At 51.7% G+C, this 23,241-nt stretch overlaps 2 protein-coding genes across 2 annotated transcripts in view; both read left to right on the forward strand.

The window, feature by feature from the left end:
• LOC132249652 (uncharacterized) lies at nt 1-5,367 on the forward strand. Its single transcript, XM_059725280.1, has 3 exons — nt 1-4,098; nt 4,702-4,767; nt 5,155-5,367. Exon 1 carries the CDS (start codon nt 847-849, stop codon nt 2,038-2,040), a length of 1,194 nt encoding a protein of 397 aa, XP_059581263.1. The 5' UTR covers nt 1-846; the 3' UTR covers nt 2,041-4,098; nt 4,702-4,767; nt 5,155-5,367.
• LOC132249440 (ral guanine nucleotide dissociation stimulator-like 1) overlaps nt 4,302-23,241 on the forward strand; it is a 24,452-nt gene continuing 5,512 nt past the window's right edge. Inside the window, exons 1-7 of the mRNA XM_059724565.1 lie at nt 4,302-4,325; nt 12,093-12,208; nt 14,192-14,272; nt 17,825-18,006; nt 18,492-18,610; nt 20,027-20,170; nt 22,748-22,816. Of these exons, the coding sequence (XP_059580548.1) occupies nt 4,302-4,325; nt 12,093-12,208; nt 14,192-14,272; nt 17,825-18,006; nt 18,492-18,610; nt 20,027-20,170; nt 22,748-22,816 (735 nt within the window). The remainder of the gene's footprint in view (nt 4,326-12,092; nt 12,209-14,191; nt 14,273-17,824; nt 18,007-18,491; nt 18,611-20,026; nt 20,171-22,747; nt 22,817-23,241) is intronic.

Consider the following 23,241-nt stretch of genomic DNA (forward strand, 5'->3'; position numbering starts at 1 on the left):
AAATCCACCGCGGGGCAGAACGGATCGTGCCCACGGGCAGGACCTGACCTGCTATTTCAGTTGACACCAACACAGTAAAACAGGAGGTAGAAAGACAAGCAAAGCCCTGAACGCACCAGACCAGCGGGGGAAGCCAAGCACGTGTGGGTGGGATGCCACAGCCCGAGGGTGCAGCGGGACCAGAGGTGCTGCCCGCACTGCCCCGGCCCAGCCCCGGGGATGCGCAGGACACGCGGGGACCTGCCTGGTGCGGGCAGCGCAGCTCCGCCACGGCCGCCTGCCCGCGCCCACCTCGTCCTGCCCGGCCCGGCCCGGGGGCACTCGGACTGGGACCCGGATGGGACATGGGTGGAGGGGGAGAGATATAGATACAGATCTCGGTACCTTGTATACAGAGGCACCTATGTCTACTCCAATATAACAACACGGGGTCTGTGCCTGTCTGTCCCCATGTCCTGGAGCTGCAGGACAGGGCAAGGAGGCGTTTGCAGCAAGCGGGGAGCTGGGGGTGCAGCCAGGGGCGGGGGCAAGTTTGCAACGCCCCCCGGCTCCCACCGGCGTGCCCGGTCCGGGGGCTGCAACCTCGCACCTGCTCCCGCAGCCAGCACTCCCCACCCCACTCGCTTTGAACATAAAACCCTTCTTTAAATTGCATGCACTGCCCATGAGACAAAGCTGAAGGATCCTTAACTAAAGCGGTGGAGCATTTACACTGCCTTCTCTCTCATCAGCATCAAACAGCCCTGGACAAACCGAACAAGGGGCCTGGGAGCGGCGTAGGGGAGCCCCTCCCCCCGCAAAGTCTGTGGCAGGACACCCCGCACGCGCAGATGCCCTGCACTACTAATGTGCAGCGTTGGGGGCTGGGATCCCCACCCCAAGAAGAGTTGGGGTGCACACGGGGCAGCGCGCGCCCACACCCGGAGCCCGGCCCGAGCCCGCACCCCCCACCCCCGGCACTGTGGGGAAGGGCGTTTGCAGCCGGCCGGGCCGGGCCGGGCCGGGCACTGCGGGAGGCGGCGGTCGCAGCCCCGCTTGGCCCGGCCCGGCCCGGCCCGGCCCGTGCGCTCCCCCCGCGGGGCCGGGCTCCCTCCCCTCTGCTGCCCGCCGGCTGCGGGGCTCGGAGCGGGGCAGCGCCGGGGCCGGGGCCGGGGCCGGGGCCGGGGCCGGGCAGGAGGCGGCCGGAGCAGAGGGGGAGCCCGGCCGCAGCCGCCCCGCCGCCCCCGGCCCTGCGCCGCCCGCGACCTGCCGGGCTCTTCCCGGCACCCCGGGGGCTCCGGGCCTCCGCCGGCCGCGCTGCCCAGGCTGCCCCGGGGGGTGGCGGGGGCCGCCCGCGCCGGACAAGGACCCCGGCCTGCGTGTGTGCGCGTGTGTGCATGCATATTCCCGCACGCGGGCACGAGGGTGTGCGTCTCTCCATTCTGTATGTGCATGTCAGTGTACATGTGTCTGTGCGTGCATGCATGTGCGTGTGTCTGCGTGCATGTGCGTGCATGTCTGTGCATATGTGCATGTGTGTTGATGTGTGTGCGTGTGCATGCATGTGCATTTGTGTGTGCATGTCTGTGTGCATTCATACATGCATGTGCCTGTGTGCATGAGTCTGTGTGTGTGCATGTGTGCGCATGCATGGCTGCATGTGCCTGCCTGCGTGTGCATGTATGCTGTTTGTGCATGCGTGCATGTCTGCATGCATACATGCATGTGTGTGTGCATGCGCTCCTCTGCATGTGCGTGTGCCTGTCTGCATGTGTGTCTGTGTTCATGGCAGAAGAGTATATTTGTGTCTGTGTCCATGTGCAGAGAGTGAGTGCCTACAGTGCGCTCCTGTCTGCATGTGTGCGTGAGTGCATGCATCTGTGTTCATGGCATGGAGAGCGTGTTAATGTGTCCTCATGCAGAGTGAGTAGAGAGCACACCTGTCTCTGCGTGCGTGCATGTGTATGTGTCTGTATTCATGGCAGGGAGAATATGTGTGTGTCTGCGTGCCCATGTGCAGAGAGATGGTGCGTCATGAAGGACACGTGCCCACGGCGGTGACGGGAGCACGACGGTGGCAGCGGGAGAGTGGTGGTGCGAAGCGGGAGCTCCCGCAGGCGGCACTGGCGCTGTCAGCGGTCGGAGGGTGGGGGGTGGTGGCGAGCACTGACCAGGGGGCAGCAAGCACCCAGAGACCTTGCCAGCAATGTCGGCGGTGCGTTTTTGTAGGGGGTGCAGTGCCACGCTCAGGGGGGGCATGTGTACATGCGTGCATCCCTACACATTGCCCCTGTGGTAAGTAGAGTCACACAAGGAACAATGGTCACAAACTGACAGAGAGCAGATTTAGGCTAGGTATCAGGGAAAACTCCTTCAGAGTAAGGGTGCCCAAAATTTGGAGTGGGCTCCCAAGGGAGGCAGTGCTCTCTCCCACCTCGGGGGTCTTTAAGAGAGGGCTGGATAGGCACCTGGCTGGGGGCATCTGGCCCAGCGCTCCTTCCTGCCCAAGCAGGGGGTCGGACTCGATGATCTGTTGAGGTCCCTTCCCACCCTAGCATCTGTGAATCTGTGAATCCGTGCTTAAAGTATACCATTTTGTCAGCCTTCAGACCTAGGAGACTTCACATTTTGTCATGAGAGCACGCTACCAACATCCAAGGTGGTTAGCACGTGGGCACTGCTTTATAGTTATTTTTTTTAATGTTTGCATGAACTGATCTCCCCAAGCTCACAAAATGACTTTTTAGTCTTCTAGTTCACCTCCCTTTCCCAAACAAGGCCACGGAGCCACTATAACAAATGTATCTTGTGTTTCACTCTTAGTGACAAAAGGGATTTATCTAATCTTCTTATGCCACTGCTTCTGTCCCTGGAGTAGCACACCAAGAGAGCATCGAATCACCAACTATGGGACTGGAAGAGACGTCGGGGCCGTCTAGTCACCCCCTGCTCAAGGCAGGAGCACGCCCTACAAACCCGTCCAGCCAAGGATCAACTCTGCTCTTATGCATTGGCAAGCATGGAGATTGTACAACTCTCCGGGTAGCCCATTTCCGTGTTCCAAAAAACCTAAAAAAAATCACCCTCATATAGAGCGAAAGGTCTTATATCGAACCAAAATATCCCCTGCTGCAATTCTTGATTTACTCTGAGTCTGTTGCTGTGGCTGAAGAAAACAGGACACGTCTCCATCCTGTCCATTGCCACCTCTCAGGGATTTGAAGACATCGAGCTCTCGAGGACTAATCTCACAACACAGTCGTTCAACCAAGATACGTCCATCTTGCAGTCCGTTCATCTCAAGCGAAAGAGATAGCGCCATTATCGTTAAGGAAGCAGGCAGGAAAGGTAAAATGAGGATGGCAGAGAAGGAGCATTACCTCAAGGCGCAGTAAGCACATGATATCCATGAAAGAGCCTCTTCAGCCGCAGCTCTGGTGAAAGGGCTGTTTGACCAAAGGCAGAAGAGGGAGATCCAGGGCACGGATCTGGTTAAACATTTCGCCCTCCAGAAAGGGAAAGGGCTTGAAGGGAAACTGAGGGAAGTTGCCCATGAAAGCGGTGCAATGCTGAGAGACTGGGAGGATCCACAGCGTCAAAGGGCCGACAGTAGGCAGCAAGTAATACAGTGTATTTCCCCCAGCTCAGAGCTGGGAGCCAGCGGGAGCCCCCCGGCCTACAGAAATAGAGGTTACGTCACCGCAGGGAACACGTGTGAGATAGACCTGGGCCGTATGTTCTTGTGCACGCACAATAAATGGTGTTCGTTAGGAGCTGTTGTTGGAGTCCCTTTCCTCATCCGCTGTCACAGTGCCCTGGAGGGAAACCCTTGCAGGGTCCAGTCCTGGTTGGAGTCCCTCCTTGTGTGTACCATCAGGTCGTGTGCAAGCCAAGCCCTGTCTCACACCCGGTGGCTGATGCAGCGGTGCGGCCGGACACGGCCGAGACGTGCAGGTGGGCAGACCCGGAGAACGTGACACGCATCACAATGGCCCCTTCTAGAACCGGCTCATCGCCGTGCGGCTCTTGGAGACGCACACAGCAGGTCAACTGCTCCCGACCCGACACTGGTTGTTGTCAGGTCACACCCGTGTCCTTGCGATCACCCTGACCGCAAGGGTAAGTGTGGGCAAATGAGGGGGGTGTTTGCACCCACACTTGGGGAGTCCTAGGGTGGGTGACTTGTGGCTGGGGGTATTGTCACTTTTATGCTTTCGTTTCTTTCCTAAACATGACTTCAGTCCGCTCCAGTAGCAAGCCAAGGACTGAAGACTAGGTGTGCTTGCCTGCCATGGGGGGAGGCGGGGGGAGTGCTTGGAGCGATGGTGTTTGGCGGGGCAGGCATGGTGAGGGGTGCAGCGGACGGGGCAGTGAGGATGCGGATGGTTGCTTTAGGGTTTCCATATTTCCAGGTCCAAAATGCAGGACACCTGTCACATGGCGGAGGGGGGATGGGGGGATATGACAGGGTGAGGGCAGGGACATGCCAGTGCCCTGTCACTGCCCATGCTGTTGCCCCTCAGTGCCAAGCCACAGCCCCCGCCAGCCCTGCTGCTGCCCCTCACTCCCAACCCACTGACCCCAGCCCTGCCAGTGCCCCTCACCCCCAAACTGCAGTACCCTGCCCCCCGGGCCATGATGCTGCCCCTCACTCCAGACATCAAGTAACTGGGAATTACTGGTTGTGGTTTCAACTTGCTCTTCCTTTTTTCTTTCATACAGCTACAGAAAACTGGATAGCTTCTTATCCCAGGATACAACCATGGGATCCTTTGGAGACACAGGAAGGTAAATCAAATAGAGATGTCAATTCTCACTGTTATACGCTCTTTTTGCCTCGCCGAATTTGAGAGATTCAGGTGTTACTTGAAGAATGCAGTGCTCAGCAGATCTTCACAATGCGTGGTAAGGAAATGAGTAGTGCGTGTGATCAAACACTCCTGTCGCTGTCGACAGCAGCACGTGATGTTAAATGTGATAATGCCATCTCCGTGTAACGACTCTGTTTTCATGGCGAGGGGAAGGGCAGAGAGCTGCACTGGAAAGAAGATGGCCCAGCCAGGTGTCTGTGCATAGCGGTGGAGTGAGCTCTGGAGCAGGACCAGAAAAGATCCCCCGAGGCCCGCAGACGACAATGAAGCCTTACTTCATTTTCATTTCCCCTCTTTATTCTAGGGAAGGAGAAGATGCTATTGAGGCTAACTTTGCCCTGGTTGAACACTGAGGAAAAGGGCTGAGGGCTCAACCCAACAAGAACAGTTTTTCTGTTGGCTTTTTTGGTAATTGAACTGACCCCTAAATTCTGCTTCCAGTTTCATTGGTTGCCGTCCATTGACTCTGGGGGATTTGCATAAGCAAAACCTGATTATTAAAGTGTTTTGTGTTGGATGATAGCCTTGAAGGGTCTTCTTTGGGGTCTTCTTCTCCTTTAATGCCTTAGTAGTCCCATCGATGCACTGTTTCTTTTCCAAGTTTCCTGCTTTAATCTATTTTAAAAATGTATTTCTATGTGTTTAATTGAGTGTCCAGCCTGGAATAAACTCCCCGCAGTGGTGGTTCATAGCTTCATAGATGTAGGGTGAGAAGCGACCTGAGCAGATCATCGAGTCGGACCCCCTGCCCTGGGCAGGAATGAATACTGGGCTCATATGAGTCCTGGTACGTTGAAGCTCATGTGACCCAGCTGGGTAGTTATCCAGGCTCCTTGGAAAGACCCCGAAGGTAGGAGCCAGCACCACTTCCCTTGGCAGCTGGTTCCAGATCCTGGCCGCCCTGACTGTGACCCTGAGGGGTGCAGTCACCTCCCTTGGAAATCTTCAGGAGGAGACGGGAATGTCACCGCGCCGCGGTCACTTGACCCCCTGTGTCTTGTCCTGCCTGGTGCAGGGGTGGACCCGAGGATCGACAAGGTCTTTGCAGGCCTGACAGTGCATGAATCGACGAACAGTTTGCTCCCCACGTAACATCCTGCTCTCCCCTTCTCACGCTGGACTTCAGGCTCTGTGGGCTTCTTTTGGATTTCAATTTCCATTTTCTAAACGAGTTGATGCAAACAGTCTCCTAAAACTTGCTATTTAATATCATAACACTTTTCTTTCATGCCTTCCTGCTTCCTTTTTTTGTTAAGAGGTCTGGCTCTGTGGCAGTGTGCTCATGGTCTGTGTCTCCATTATGGCATGCTTTTGAAATTAAAGTAAGGATATACATTTATTTAATTTTAACTTTAGGATCTTCCCCATTTTTCTTTACACAATTCCTCTTTCTAAAACACAAGACCACGGCACTAAGTTGAAATATTCTTCTTTATGAATCCTGTGGTATTAATACCATTGGACTAACTCTGGGTGTCCGTCTTTCTACTGCCTGCTGGAGCGCGGTGATGTCCAGGCTCTCGCAGACTTGGTTCATATAGTTTGCTCCAACGTGCTGCATTTCCAGCGTGTCAGAGCAGGCTCCCTGCCTGCGTATAGGAGCTCATAGTGACTCACTGAAATAATAGAAAAGTTTTTGCATTTTGCTTTTAGTAATGCATGCTTTCAGCAGTATTGTGCTCTCCTTCTGTATCCATTTCTTCAGCTTTCATTTTAAGGGTTTTTGTCTTAAGAATGATACATTTCATCTATCAGTTATCAAAATTAGACTATATGCCATTAAGAGGAAAACAGTATTCATTCATGAGATGCTGCAGGAGATTTTCAATCGAAGACAGAAACATACTGTGTCCTAGGCAGGCATTTCTAATTTGTCATCCTCTCAGTGTTGCCTAGGCGCAAAGCTCTACTTCATAAATCCTGGGGGAATCTCACATCTTCCAGCAGTTTGGATGAGAGGCTTTTTCATGGACTCCTCCCCTCCAGGTTGCTGTGGCACAGGCTGTTTCCCTCCCGTCCATGTTACCCCCTTATGGTAATTCAGACCATTGCTCACATGAGAAAAGATGATCAGGACAGCGGTTACTAGAACTTCATTTCCCTGCAATGCAAGAAGTGTTTTGTCCTGCCTACAATGGAAATGCAAAACACGGAAATCTTCACCACTGTTTAGTCTTCCTGAAACTTAATTCAACATATCTCAGCTCAGAGGACACAGAGTAAAGTAGATGAAATGAAGTTAAGTTAATAATCCTCGCATTTTCTTTTTAACTTCTCCCTCTCCCATTGACATGGATCTTCTGCCACCTTGGCTGCAATGCTTGTGGTTCCCCTGTCCCTTGTTGTGCACATAATTCAGCACTAGTCCTTCACTCCTGGAGAGACCGTCCCGTCATTTCAGACCTGTCCCCTGGATAACGTCTTTCCATCGTTCCCCCTCATTCTTCTCCCCCAGGCCCTAGCTATCAGGTGTGCTACGTGTCTGTGTATCTGCCGGGGGTGGCCGAAGGTCAGTGGTATGTCCAGTCTGTATTTTGGGAAGCACTGCAATCTTTCAGGATGAATGACGATGCATGGATATAAAAGCAGGGCACAATCATTATGAGTGTGTCTCCATATGCAGAGGCATGCGGTTGCCACAGCAAAAATAGAGGTGACATAAATTTCTTTTATGCTGCGGTGCAAGCCCTTGCACATGGGATTGGTGCAGGGCAAGCTGCCTTGGGTGGGGGTGGGAGGCTGGAGCCAGCAGCTGTGCTGGCCCCAGCAACTTGACTTGGGGCCTCCCAGGGCAGCAGTGGCAGCAATCCTGCTGCTTGGAGCCTGCCCAGGTGCCAGAGCATAGCTCTGTCCAGCCAGGCTCTGTTTCTGGCAGCACACGTAGGTGCCATGTGCACTGTGCCACCTTTGATTTCTTTTGTTTTTTGACACCAGGAGCTCCCAGTGTCAAATTTGGGCACCACACTATAAATCTGCAGCATGGCAAAGGAGTGCATGTGTGCCACATGTGGTCTATGGGGTCTGAAACGGGTTTGAAGTACCACAAACTGCATGTGCACACTCATCAGGACACGATTTATGTGTGCAAAGAAATGGTACAATGCATGTTGATTTATTTTTCTGTTTTTGTCCCTCTGATTTATTTTTGTTTTCTTTTGAAAGGTATAGATATGCTTAGCACCCAGAGAGTGGTGGTAGCCGGGTCGTTCTTGGTCCGGATGGAGGTGGGCAGTGGGGTCTTGTGGGGTTTGGTCCTTCAACTGGTGTCATGTAATATTTTCATCAGCGATTTGGAGGAGGGTATGGAAAGCACCCTCTGCAAGTTCGCAGATGATACTAAGTTATGGAGAAAAATTAATACACTGGAGGGCAGGTAGCAGATACAGGCTGACCTGGACAGGTTGGATCAATGGACGGAACAAAATAGGATTGAGTTCAACAAAGATAAATGCAGGGTACTGCACCGAGGCAGGAGGAATCCCCAGCACACCGCCAGGTTGGGGCATGACCTCCTCAGTGGCTCAGAGGCTGAGAGGGATCTTGGAGTCACAGTTGACTCCAAGATGAACACGAGCTAGCAGTGTAACGAGGCCATCAACAAAGCCAATTGCGCCTTGTCGTGTATTAGCAGATGCATGAGCAACAGATCGAGGGAGGTGATGCTCCCGCTCGATGCAGCACTGGTCAGGCTGCAGCTGGAGTACCGTGTCCAGTTTTGGGTGCCGTACTTCAGCAGGGACACAGAGAATCTGGAGAGGGTCCAGAGGAGGGCCACTCGCATAATTAGTGGTCTCTGTGAAAGACCCTGTGAGGGGATGTTGAGAGATCTGGATTTCTTCGGTCTTTACAAGAGACGGCTGAGGGGCAGCCTCGAAGCCGCCTATAACTTCATCAGAGAGGATCCAGGGAATTGGTGATGCGCTGTTTACCAGAGCACCCCAGAGAGTAACTCAGAATAATGGGTGCAAACTAGCGGAGAGTAGATTCAGGTTTGACATTAGGAAGGCATTTCTTACAGTAAGGGTGGCCAGAATCTGGAACTGGCTTCCAAGAGAGGTGGTGCTTTCACCCAACTTGGAGGTCTTCAAGAGGAGGCTAGATAGGCACCTGGCTGGGGTCCTCTGACCTCGGCCCTCTTTCCTGCCGGGGCAGGAGGTCGGACACGATGATCCTTCGTGGCCCCTTCCAACTCGACAATCTATGAATCTTAACACCTAATCATCTTGGCTCCTTACACTACTGGAAGTAATAACTTCCAATTAATCAGTTTTTGAACTCCTCAACAAGGCAGAGCAGGAGGAGGGCTATGGGTGCAGCTGCATCCCTCTGCCTTCTTTCCTCCAGCGCCTCCGCACCCGAGAGCCGAGGCCCCGAGCAGGCAGCCAGGAAGGGCAGGAGCAGCTATTTGACAGCGGAGACTGGAGGACCTTGCAGGCTCTATGGAGGCAGCAGCTGCAGCTGCAGGTAAGTCTGTGGAGGAAGGGGACAGGGCTGTGGGTGGAGGGCAATTGGAGGCCCCAGTAGGGCTCTGGGGATGGGAGAAAGCAGCCACTCCAAAATTCACCATAGCCCCCCGACCCCCCACCCAGCACCACTGCCACCCTCCCCGAGCACAGCGCGACTCAACGGCCCGCCAGGAATAGCCCAGCATGGCCCCCGTCCACAGCCCATAGCAGCAGGAGCGGCACCCCCCGACTTGCACCCCCAGCTGTGCAGCGCCTGCCCCAGCCCCAGCCCCACTCCCTGTCTCCCCACCCATGGAGCAGGGCAGATTGCGGCCCCACTCACCCCTGGGCCGGGCTCTTCCCAGTTGGGCTGTGCTGCACTTGGGTCTTGTGAATCACGTACAGGCATTTGCACACACGACAGTGCTAATCACACCTTTACCTGCATGTGTCGAGGGGGCCCGAGATACACACGTACCAGGAATTGTGGATGTCCAGACGTTACAAACAAGGAGGCCTGTTGGGGACTGTGAGCAGGCATTATCTGGAGGGCTATAGATTTGCATTGACTCATGTGAACTATCTAGGTATCTCCAGGGAAACAAGTGTTTTTGTTCATAAAAGTCTGTTAACGCTGGCGGGAGGTCACTGGGATGACAACGTGTAGAGAAAGGGACTGAGGTAAGCTCTTACCTCGGTCCTGGGTAAGCTTTTTGAGATAACTCTCCTGGCGCATGTCCGCAAGCGGCCGGCAGGGGAGATTATGCTTAGGGGCAACCAACGCAGGTTCATTAGAGGCAAGTCCTGTCAGACCAACCTGGTAGCCTTCTGTGACCAGGTCACAAAATCATTAGACACAAGTGTAGCAGTGGCCGTAGTCTTTCTGGACTTCAGGAAGGCCTTTGACACTGTCTCTCACCCCAGTCTCATTAAAAAACTAGGGGACTGTGGCATCGACACCTACACAGTCAGATTGGTCACTACTGGCTGGAGGGCCGCACTCAGAGAGTGGTGGTGGACGGGTCGTTTCGACCTGGAGGCACGTGGGCAGTGGGGTCCCCCAGGGCTCGGTCCTCGGGCCTGCACTGTTCAACATCTTCATCAGCAACTTGGACGAGGGAGTAAAAAGCACCCTGTTCAAATTCACAGACAACACTATGATGTGGGGAGAAGTGGGCACGCTAGAAGGAGGACTAGGGTGTGATCGGATCTGGACAGGTTACAGGGGTGGGCGGATGAGAACAGGATGGGTTTCAACACTGACAAGTGCAAGGTGCTGCACCTGGAGAGGAAGAACCAGCAGCATACCTACAGGTTGGGGGAACTCCCTTCTCATCAGTGCAACCACACCTTGTCATGCATCCACAGATGCATCTCGAGCAGGTCCAAGGAAGTGATCCTCCCCCTCTATGCGGCACTGGTCAGGCTGCAGTTGGAGTACTGCATCCAGTTCTGGGCACCGCACTTCAGGAGGGATGTGGCCGGCATGGAGAGGGTCCAGAGGAGGGCCACGCGCTTGATCGGGGGGCAGCAGTGCAGGCCCTGCGAGGAGAGGCTAAGGGACCTGAACCTGTTCAGCCTCCACAAGGGAAGGGTGTGCGGGGAGCTAGTGGCCATTTGCAAACTGGACACAGGGGACCAGCAGGCATTGGGGGAGTCCCCGTTCCCCCGAGCACTCCCAGGAGTGACTAGAAATAACAGTCACAAGCTGGCAGAGGGGAGATTCAGACTAGACATCAGGAGGCGCTAGCTACTTCACTGTCAGGGCGGCTAGGATCTGGAGCCAACTTCCTAGACAAGTGGTGCTGGCTCCTACCCTGGGGGTCTTTAAGAGGAGGCTGGATGAACACCTTGCCGGGGTTGTTTGACCCCAGTAGTCATGGCAGGGGTTCGGACTTGATGATCTGCACAGGTTCCTTCCCACCCAACCAACTATGAAACTATGTATATTCCTGTTTATAACTGGACTATTGAAAAAGACAACATGGGAAACATCCAGTTGTCCTTGTCAACATACCTATTTGCATCTTTTATCTGTCCAGAACTTTCCATCCCCGCTGTCTTTCCACACAAGTACCTGAATCACTCCCAGGGACCATTTCCCACTAATAACTTATATTTGCCTCTCGAATAACAATGATGGCTTGTTCCGTTTAACTTGCCTGGGCTTGGATCAGGCTCCAGCCAGTGCAAGGGCAAGTCTAAAAGTGACAAGAAATATTGCATCCAGATGTAAAACTTGAAGAGGGACAAAGGGAGACAAAATACATTGCTACCTCTGGGATATGCCTGGACTCGTGGGATTAACACTCTTCCTTCACAAAACGTGTCTGATTCCACATGGTCAAGACTTTGTTTCTGTCTCCTCTACCGACATGTGCTTCTGGTAACAGACCTCCCCCCTCCAGCACTGGGTGGACGTGGGGTTTGGCACTGGTTCAGAGGAGGGCCACTGTGGACTCGTGCTGTTTCCTCTGTCCCGGACATGTTTCTCCCCGCTAGCGCGTCCCAGCGCTGCTGTGGTTGGGAGAGGAAAGACCTGCTTGTCTCTGGGCTGCAGTTAGCTACTGACACGGTGGAGGGAGGATGTCAAGGTAATACTGTGAAGAAAGATCAGCTGTTCTAACGAGTTCATCATTGGAGCCATCTTTAGACCGGCAATCAAATAATGACATTTCAGTAATTTGTGCTATAGGATCTTCTGTGTTCTCAAAAGGCAAAATTGAACTAGAGTTTCAGAGCGGGGAGACTGCTTGTTTCATGACTGATGTCATGATTTTCATCTTTTGTTTCACAGGTCATGCAGAAAAATGTAGATGCTCTTCTGGAGGGTTTTGGGAACATACATACATTTTTCGCAACATACAGGACCTTTGCCTCTCCTGGTGAGGTCCTAGAAATGCTCCTCAGCAGGTAAGAGCCAAGAGCTGTGGAGGAAGCTGTGATGGCCTTTAGAGGTGGGACGTTGCAAGAAATGATCTCAAATAGTTTTGAAGATGGCATACTTAAGAAGTTAATGCTATGCATGTATTTCTAACGAGCTTGAAAAAGTCAGTGTTTCAGTTGAAACAGGGTTGAAAATGCCTCCTCAGAGCTGAGTACTTTCTCAAACAAGGAGACCAATAAGTAAATTGGACTGCTTGGTTCCTTAGTGGAAAGAGAGGACAGCTGGAGGCAAGCAGTCCTCCAAACAGCTCAACACACTGCTGGGAAAATCCAGAGTTAACAAATCCAGGCTGTCACTGTCCCTCTGCGTAACTCTTCGCTGCATGAATCGGCCTGTGCTGGATCAGGACCTTTCTATCTCATCCCCCTGCTCTCTGCAAGTCCGTTCATAGTGTCTGAGGAAGGCCAACAAAAGTCTGTAGCTCTCTGAAGAAGTTATTGTCTCAGTGCCACCCTGCCCTGCCTCCTGCCTGCCCCTAGCAGTGGTCTCCAAAACAGGTATAAAGCATACCATTAGGCACCATGTCTCAGCATTAAATTCTCCCACAAGCATATTTCAAAGGAAAATGTGGGCAGCCTTTAATATGTATAGATTTGCAATGGCCAAGTTTTTCCCTACAACAGTCTATTTTTCCTAGCAGCAAATAATTAACATCTTTATTTTGCAACTAATTCTTCTAATGTAATGTAACACGAAAGGGTGGGCCATATTGTACCACTTAGTTGCTGGAAATGCCCTGGTGTAGAAGGAAGCAGAAGAGGGAGGGGGACAGGGCTAAGACTTGACCTCCTTCCAGTCCTCTTTGTGGTGATATGCCACTGAAAGGTGATATCCATCTGAGAGTGAACAGCGAGAGCAGTCTCAATACGCTTACGACTTCAGAAAATGCAACAGCCTCTCTCCGCGTATGGAGAACATGAGGGGCGGAGGGGAAATCTTATCACAGCAGCCCTTCCCCAAAGGGCAGTCTCAATCTGGTCCTCAGCTGGATGAGGGTGGGCTGACAGCTGGAGAAGAAATTATGTTAAACCAAAGTCCTGTAGGAAGAGACTCCTTGGGGCACGAGGGTGCTAACTACAGGGGCTGCCTGCCTCCTCGCTCCACTCTGTAGCACCTTCGTGCCCGGCCAGTCCCTCCATTGCCCAGTGCTGCCCCCCAACTGGGACTGATGCTCCCTTTCAGCCTGGGACTCTTCTGCCCTGGCACAAAGTGCTGTGGTCCTGGGTGCACGTGCAGATGCTGTGCCTGGGAGCAGTTGACTCTGGCGCCAAGTGCACCAGAGTTTATGGCTCGCCTTAATGTCACGTGTAGATGCACCCGATGTGCAACACACTCTCTTTGCTGCTGGACTAAGCCAGCAGCCCTGGGGTGGGAGCAGGTCTAGTTATCACCAATCTATATGCAGTCTTCTCCTTTCTTCCAAGCCCTCCCACCTTTCCAACGATGAGGTCTGCTAATCTAGCTCTTCCATTTAACCAGATCCCCCCTTTGCTGTCCAGCCTCACTATTAGAAAAAAAAAAATCTTATTTGAGTCTCAGTGAAAGCGTGATGTAGCCATGATAGTCCAGTAATTATGGGAAAGGCAGGGATTTCTGAAGAAACCTCTCACATCTTTTACTCTGCTCAGGGTCACAACGTGATCCTTGTCCCCCCAAACTGGCCAGATTTGGTTTCCTCTCTGACTTGGGGAGTGGTTTTCCTGCTGCTCTTTTGTGCTTTTGCAGACTAATCAGAATAGTGATAAGAACGTAAATGGATATGACAAGGACATTTTACTAAGGCGTAGTTACGTTCTTGTCCGTCGTGATCTCTGATCACACCTGCTGGTCCTGTTACCCTGATGGGCTGTGCAGTCTAGTGGTGCTGAAGAGTCTAGTGGTGTTGCCCTTCCAAGTATGTTGAGCTTGTTTTTTAAATAACTCTCTAAAATATCCATTTTGATGTTTAGGCATGGAAAGCTGGAGACCTTGAGCTGCAGAGGAGATGAAAGTCCAGATTTCTCAGCGGACTCCAGGGCAGTCCTCGGGAAGTAAGTGTGCTGTACAACAAAACCTCAGTCAGGATTCAAGGGATGTGGTAAAACTAATCATCTTTTATATATATATATATATATATATACACACACACACACACAGACACATGCACACAGAGCCATCCTTATTGTTATCAGCAAAGAATTCACTGTATCATGCCTACATTAATTGACACAGACTGGGATGCTGCCCGAAAACCAAACAGAAACTGTCCTTTATTTTGGGGTCAGTAATTTCTGGGGGACAAACAAAGCATGCTTGTTGCCCTTGCTTCTTTTCACCACATGTTATGCAAATATGCATGTTATTGTCTGTTGTGGATTTCATTTTCTATTCTGAAAATGCCGACATACTCTAGGGGGGATGGAGCCCTGATTGTGCTTGCATGTGATGCATGTGTGTATGTCTGTGAGCATGTGTTTGTGCATGCATGTGCCTGTGTGCACACGTGCATGTGTACATGCATGTGTGTGCACTCATCTTTGGCATGCACAAGTGTGTGCTTGCATGTGTCTGTGCATGCACAAGTGTGCATGTATCTGCATGCATGTTTCTGCATGACTGTATCTCTGTGTGCTTGCATGTGATGCATGTATGTGTGTATGTCTGCGTGCATGTGTTTGTGTGCATGCAGGTGCCTGTCCCCCAAATCCTACATGCTGGAATTGCTTAAGCATTGGTTAATTGGTCATTTGATTAATCATTCATCCTTGTGGATTTTTAAATTGTGTTTACATTTGGATGCTCAAAATGGTGAAACTGAACCTTTCTTAAATGAAAAAAGAAGATGTCTTCTTCTGCCTCTAGTTCCATACGGACCATTACTTAGTTTTTAAGAGGCAGGAGTCTAATGAACCTTCCCTCAGCACAGCTATACATTGTCATCTGCATGCTCTGAGGTTTGGTATGCACTGGCAGTATAAAGGACTTGAAGGATTATATTTGATCCCCCCTTGTTGATCCCGCTGACTCCCTTCAGCTCTCGGCAGTGAGCGTATGGCTCTGAGTTTCTCTATAAGAGTGCTAGCACAGCTTCCGGCAAGTAAATTAACACAGTTTCCCACATTAAGTAAATTGTCTTAACTCCCATGATCTTGCTTGTCAATGATTGGATTTAAGCAAGGGTTCAAGTAGCTTCAATTCTTTCATTTCTTTTGGGAAAAAACAAGTTCCACATCCTTTTGTGTCATGTGCCATCTCGTCAGTACCCCAGGACTAGTAAATCCAAGACGAGAGTCTAACTTCCAAGCCCTTACACAGCATCTTCCCTCCCAGAAACAACCTTTCTACAAAGTTTCATGAATAGGGTTTTTAGTTTTCCGAAGTTTAACATTGCTCATTCCTAAGACATTCTGGCAGGGGGGTGTTACAGAGAAAGCCACAGGTTTTCAAACCACACTACAAAATGATTATTAATACTTACCATTACACGTTATAAAATATCTGACCTACCAGTCCTACCATCGGGAAATCCTCTTAACTGGGGGGCTGTGGGGCTGTGAAGTGCGAGTATGGCATGTTCTGGGAAGCAGCAGCTGTTGAGTCTGGACCTGAGATGGTCGAAGCTCGATCTTATCTCTAAGTCTGATGTTAATAAAGTGCTGAATAACCTGCTTCTCTTTGGGTTTACTTGGGAAGAAATATAAATTAGTGGCTAAAATAATGGCCTTGCAAACCAGGACTTCCTGAGGCTACTGCCCACTCTGGAACAGATGTGTTTTAATCCCCTATATACTTTGCTTAAGGCTTTATCAGAGCCTCTGGAAACTGCAGAGGGGAGCCGCAGCCAGTCTTGGTCCCAGTCCTGATCTGGATGCATGGGGAGGGGCAGTTTGGGTCAGGGCAACCCCAATCCAGATGTGTGGGGGAGGGGAAGGGAAGAGTGGCCCGGATGTGGGGGATGGGGGAACAGCTGGATCCTCCCCCTCTATGCGACACTGGTCAGGCTGCAGTTGGAGTACTGTGTCCAGTTCTGGGCGCTGCATTTCAGGCGGGACGTGGACAGCATGGAGAGGGTCCAGAGCAGGGCCACCCGCATGATCCGGGGACAGCAGGGCAGACCCTATGAGGAGAGGCTATGGGACCTGAACCTGTTCAACCTTTGCAAGAGAAGGCTGAGGGGGGACCTGGTGGCCATCTGTAAACTTACTACAGGAGACCAGCGGGGTTTGGGAGAGACCTTGTTCCCCTGAGGGTCTCCCTGAGTAACAAGGAATAACGGCCGTAAGTTGCTAGAGAGTAGGTTTAGACTAGACATCCGAAGGCACTGCTTCACAGTCAGAGCGGCTGGGATCTGGCACCAACTCCCAAGCGAAGTGGTGCTGGCTCCTACCCTGGGGGTCTTTAAGAGGAGGCTCGACGTTTACCTGGCTGGGGTCATTTGAGCCCAGTTTTCTCTCCTGCCAGGGCAGGGGTCGGACTAGCAGATCTACAAGGTCCCTTCCCACCCTACATCTATGAATCTATGAATTGTAAAGTGGGTTTGCATTATGCAAATGTGACTGATGTGCCGTGCTCCAGGAATGCGTGTAGAGAAGAAATCGAAGGAAACCTGTATTTACTGTCTCCTGATACAAGAATTTAGGGCCACCTCATTAAATGATGAGGCAGCAGGTTTGAAACAACCAAAAGGAAGCACTTTTTCACACCTCACTAATTTGTGAAACACATCACCCCCAGATGTTGTGGAGGCCAGTACTATAACCAGGTTCAGGAAAAGATTGCAACTACCCTTTCGAAAGTTGTCAATCTGGGGCTGTCAGTCATAGGGTTTAGGGATGTCCACGTGCGTGGTGACTTAGCAAACATCGAGACGGAGGATGCATCTCTCTATTCACTTTCTCCTACTTGTCCTCCAAAACATCTGCTCCTTACCACTTGTGGAGACAGTGTTGCGAGATAGCCGGGCCTCTGCTCTGAGCCAGATTGTGATTCTTACGGTCCTATGTATCATGTCTGTACAGGAGAATGGGCATTATTCCTGCCTGTCTGTGGGAGAGCAAGGGGAGAGACTGGCAGACCTCAAAAGCTGTGGTAGTGGCTTAGCTGAAGTTTACCCACTCAAGTAGGCATTTCTTCTTTGTGTGACACTAGGAGAGAAGCACTGCAGAAAGTGGCCCAAATGTAGCAAGAAAAAAAGAAAGCAAGAAAAGTAGAAAGTGAGAAAGCCAGGCAATTTGTGTGTTGTGTAAAAGTTGTGTTTGGGGCAGGATGTTCGTGTTTTCCTGTGTCTCTTTTACTTTGTTTGCTGTAATACTAGATCAAATTGGAGGATGGTGATATAGCTAAAAATAGTTATAATTGTCCTATATTTTGCATCTTGAGGATACAATTCAGTGTTCATTCACTAGTTTGATGAGTAATTAAGAGTGGTAAAATGTGTGTCAGTGAGTTTAGACCAGGATTACGGAAAAAGGTGCCCAGATCAGAATTCCTTGCTTGCTCATAGCAGAAGGAATAGATTCATCTTTTTATACAAGTTTGAATGACAAATATCACTGTTACAAAGACTGATTATGACTGGATTTTGTCAATGTATTTCTTTTCAGTCCAATCATCTTCTTCTTGAAAACTTGGCTGCACTTTAGCCCTGAAGATTTCAAAGAGCCACCGAAGTACCACACACTGCAGAAAGTAATAGCACACCTGAACAAGAACGTCCCTGGCTGTGACATGGAAATGGAGGCCAAACACCTCCTCCACCAGTTTCAAAACGAAGCAGAAAATGAGAGTAAGTTATATTTTTTTTCAAGCTATCACTTCATCATCTCCGAAACTGCACTAAAGAATTGCATTTTGGGGGGTAAATGTTAGCAACAATTATATTGCCAGGGCCTAATCCTGATATCACTAACACGACAGGATCAGGCCCTGTAGACCTTTGGGTTTTTCTGGCTCTGTCCCTGGTGAATCTCTCCTGGGAGAGTGGGTAAAGAGTGGGTAGAAACACAAATCTGCAGTGTGGAATCACAGGCCTGGTCGTGCGGATTGGAAACTGGCAACTTGGCATTTCAGAGAATTTGCCAGCGCACAAGAGTCAGAGCAGCAGCCAAGAGGCAAATTGCCTTTGCATTTTCAGCACCTTGGAAGTATGGCCAAAGCTGCTGTCTACCTACTTCTCCCCTTGCAAAGAGAAAAATCTCATCAGGTGTTACCGTGCTCTGACCAAAGGCAGCTTCAGGCAAAGCCTTTTTGTCGTGAAGCATGTCTTGCTAGTGACCACCATAGCACAGGAAGTGCGTGTGACTGTTGTTTCCTCTTTGAGTGATGGGCTTCTGACCTCCAAGGACAGAGAAATAACTTACATTCCAGGTCAAAGACCTGCTGAAACAATGGTGAGCTGTGGCAATATAAGAATGCTATATGTCCAGCATCAAATTGACACACGGTCCTTAACCCAGTTAGAAACTTTCCTGTGGCAAATCACTTGCTGGGTATGCTTCTTGGACCTGGTGCAATGTGCTAATGTCTCGCTTTGGCACAGAAGTGAAAGGAAATGATATATGAAATAGAGGATACAAAAGCAAAGCAGTATTTTAACCCCATAAACTTGACCTGGTGGATGTTCCAGAAAGAAGGTGTTATTTTAGAATTGGGTTCACCGCCAGATAAACTCAGGCATTTAAAGGTGGTTAAAAGATGCATTGCATCCCTCAAAAAGGGAGTTCCCCAGCCAACTTTTTCTTCAGCCCCAAAAACATTCATATCTCCAAGGTTGCTAATAGGTGTCTAATGAGGTTCTGTCCTGGATTTGGTTCCAGTGGGCCAAGAAAATGTTCAGGTCTATGTTTCGATCCAACTGTTGTTCAAAGCAAGCAGAAGTTTCCAGGGGTTTTGTTCTTGCATTTATTTCTTGTAGTAATATTTGAAAAAGGTTCTTAAACTTTGAGTGACAGACACCTCACTTGACTGAGAAGTGTCAATGAGTTAGACTATAGGGGAAATGCCAGTGGAAATTAAGAGGTTAACATCTTGTAGAACAAGACTTAGAGTTGATTTTACTGAGTTAAGATAAAGAGAGAGAGAGGGGAGATGCCAGTTGGGGAGGGAAGGAATCAGAAATGGAGGACAGAGAGCTGATTTTTGTGAACAATTGTTAAAATTCTATTTCTGTGGCTTCTTTTCATAAACTATCCATACATAACTAAGGCTGGTAGAGCCATTTTCACTCACCTCATTTAGCTCAAAATAAACTGGTGTATCTAGGCCAGCCTGGGGACCATCCCAAGGACCATCCTGCGGACCAGCCAGGAGACCAGCCCAAGGGCCAGCCCGGGGAACTGCCTGAGGTCCAGCCCGGGGAGCAGCCCAAAGGCCAGCCCGGGGAGCAGCTGGAGGACCAACCTGGGGACCATCCCGAAGGCCAGCCAGGGGCCCTGCCCGAGGACCAGCCCAGGGACCTGCCCGAGGTCCAGCCTGGGGAGCAGCCTGAGGGCCAGGCGGAGGACCAACCTGGGGACCAGCCCGAGGGCCAGCCCAGGGACCAGCCCGAGACCCATCTGGCGGACCGACCTTGGGACCTGCCCGAAGTCCAACCCAAGGGCCAGCCTGGAGAGCAGCCCGAGGGCCAGCCCGGGGACCTGCCCGAGGTCCAGCCCGGGGTGCAGCCCGAGGGCCAGCCCGGGGAGCAGCGGGAGGAACAACCTGGGGACCAGCCCAAGGGCCAGCCAGGGGACCTGCACAAGGTCCAGCCCAGGGACCTGCACGAGGTCCAGCCCGAGGGCCAGCCGGAGGACCAGCCTGAGGGCCAGCCCAGGGACCAGCCTGAGGACCATTTGGGGGACCGACCTTGGGATCTGCCCAAGAGCCAACCTGGGGACCTGCCCAGAGTCCAGCCCAATGGCCAGCCCAGGGACCTGCCCGGGGACCAGCCCAGGAACCTGCCTCAGGAAAAGGTATGGTCTAGAACCTTTTGTTCAAAGTATTCAATATGAAAAGGGGATGAGGAATTGCCAATATTTGTCTTATAAGTGAAAATTGAATTTCCACATGCATTGTTTACTCCTGTCCCCCAGAAAGCTGTTCATAGCTGTGACCAAACACAAGCACACGGCTGCAAACAGCTTAAATGGCCCACTGGGTGAAAATCTGGCCCCTCATTGCATGTGGTGTCAGCTAAAGATGTTTCAAAACGTAGTGTCTTGTGTAACGTGTGTCTGCTGGGGCTCCCAACCTGTGGGTGTTTTCAGAATGGGAGGGGGGCAAGGGAGCAGAAGGAGTTGAGTCTTAGGGTTTTTCAGCCCCCGCTACAGAGTGGGGCGAGTGTATTACAGGCCCCCCAAAGTGGGGTGGCTCCAATTCACCCACTCCACCCCTCAACACCAGCTGCAGAGCCCCAAGAACGAGCTCCCTCCACTGCCTTTCCCCCCTCCCATTCTGAAACAGCCAACACTGGCACAGAGCTTGGCCCTTGTTGTGGAAACCTGCTTGCAGGCTCCCAGCGGGCAGCTAGATCCCCACCCCTCCAGACCAACAGTGAACTTCTGTTTGGTCTCGGGCAATGTAGGAAGTCAGAACGCTTTGCAAAAATCATTCTGAGTTAGAGCTGGGAGCTCCACTTCTCTCTGCACCCTTACGGCACGTCCACACATGCAGCATGTGTGCTTGCAGCAGCTCAAATAGGAGCAGCACGTATTTGAGCCGGGGATTTCTGCCTCACCAAATGCCTGGCCACACCCTTTGGTGTGGGGCAAGTTGTGCCATCTGGGGCAAAATAAGCCCGCCCAGCTCCTCCCAGATCTGCAGCGAGGGGGAGATAGAGCCTGGGGCCAGCAGCTGCTTGCAGGAGTGAGGTGGGACAGGGGGTGGGGATAGGTGTGGTGGGATTGTGGCGGGGCTGTGGGTGAGTGGGGACTGTGGGAGGATGCTGCTCAGGTAGGGTGGGTCCTCTGCCCTCCAACAGGGCATAGCTCCCCAACACAGCATATGGACTGCCGCCCCCAGGACCACAGCATTCCCCCCCTGCCAGGCCCACATGTCCCCTGCAGGGCCCACAGCTCCCCAACATAACCTACCCCCACAATACCTCAGCCCCCCGTGCACAGCCCGCAGCTCACTGGGAGCAGCAGTGAGCACTGGGGCACTTGGGGCCTCCTGGCACATCCCCCCATGTGGCACAGCAGTGCGGCTCGGCACTGGCCGCTGCTCTGCCACATCACCTGGGCCCACTCCCGGAGACCACCTGTCATGCTGGCCCAGGTCCTGTGTGCATGGGTACCACGTGCCATCGGGTGGGGTCTGTTTCATACGCGCAGGACCCATCCCGCCTCAACACACAGTCCCCGTGAGGGGCACGGGGCACCCGCAAGTGACAGCATGAGTGGCCCAGAGCTACCCAAAAGCGCATGGTGCTATACTAAACCAGGCCAGGCCTTGGCTGAGTTGCCCTGCCCCCACAGTGAGGAAGGGATTGGGGCTGGGGCTGGGGCTAGGACAAGCTGCCCAGCCGGGGCAGGGGGATGTGCGACTTGGGGAGGGGGTTGGGGATGGCGCGGCTTGCTCTGGGTGGAAGGGGGCAAACAGCAGCAGGACATAGCCCCCACTCCTGGCACTGCCGCACTTGCATCCTGTGCCCCCTCACCCCAGATGGGCAACTGGCGGGCGATGCCCTACTGCCACTTACCCAGCCGGGGCAGAGAGGCACAGGATGTGGGCACAGCAGTGCGGGGAGTGGGGTCTATGCCCTGATACTGCTTGCCCCCTTCCGCCTGGAGCAAGCTGAGTTTGCATTGTGCCCCTCCCTGCCATCCGTCCTGGCTGGGTAAGAGGCAGCGAGGCATATCCCCCACTCCCCGCACTGTTGTGCCCGCATCCCAGGCTCCCCTGCCCTCCTGCCCGTCCCATGCATCCCTCCCCAGCTGGGCAGAAGTCAGAGGAGTCTGTAAACACAAAGGAGTGCAGAAGATGGAAGCAAAGCTTCCAGGGTTTTGGAATATTACTTTCCATATCACAACCTTGCCCAATAGGTAATGGCAGAGAAAGGTCAGTAGGCGCATCGGCCCTGCAGGAGCTCCTTCCTGAGCAAAGCTCATTGCGCAGTCAGGAATGCTACCGTTTCTTTCAGCAGACAAGGTTCTTTGGCTAAAAGTGCTGTCTTTTATTAGACCAACTAAACACCCATTTCAAACGGCAAAAATCAATATCTTCTGTGTTTCAGGGGTGTTAGTTGTAGATGGAATACTAAATATGAATACTTCATTACAAATACCAAACCAAGTTACTCCTGGAGGTAGGACACCACCACTAACAACATTCAAGTACCAGGCATAGACCCAAAATACCTGCTTCTGGTTCTGCTCTTTCATCCCTACTGCTTCCATCATGTTTCTGACTTTTTCCCTTCATTTATTTTTCATTATTTACCTCTCTGAATGCTCATCATCTCCTTCATGCGTACCTTCCATGGCCGCGTGTTCATCACCTCCTCCTTCCTCCACCTCTGATTTGCTCTGTCTGCACCTTACTCCCAGAAGAACGAAGACGCCTACATCATTCACTGCTCAGTGCCGAACAGTCAAGGTGCTGTGTACAAAGGCATTCTGGTAAGTGATGTGGAAGAGCTGTGTAGATTTATTACAGGATGTGTTTTCACTCGGGATGACAAGTTACATGTAAATTCTCTGCTGCTCTGATTCACACCAAGACAAAGCTTTGAAATATTAGGGGCCACCTCATGCCCTTGATTCTTAGGTGAATTGACATTGTTATTTTAGTAGTCAAATTACATTCCACCTCCCAAACTTTTCTCTGGGCTTTCAGCTGGATAATATCCACCACTTGTCCTCAATCATTGACTAACGTACCAAGAAACCATGCACGCCATTTGTATGAATGGGCGTGTGTGCACAGGTAGGCAGACAGATACACTGAAGAGCATCTTGGTGGCAAGTCACCGAAAGATGCTGTATAGCACTAGAAAATTAGGATCCCAAAGGGCATATACTTCTAAATATCATAGTGTATTACC

This window comes from Alligator mississippiensis, chromosome 1, assembly GCF_030867095.1.
Source record: "Alligator mississippiensis isolate rAllMis1 chromosome 1, rAllMis1, whole genome shotgun sequence".
Lineage (NCBI taxonomy): Eukaryota > Metazoa > Chordata > Crocodylia > Alligatoridae > Alligator > Alligator mississippiensis.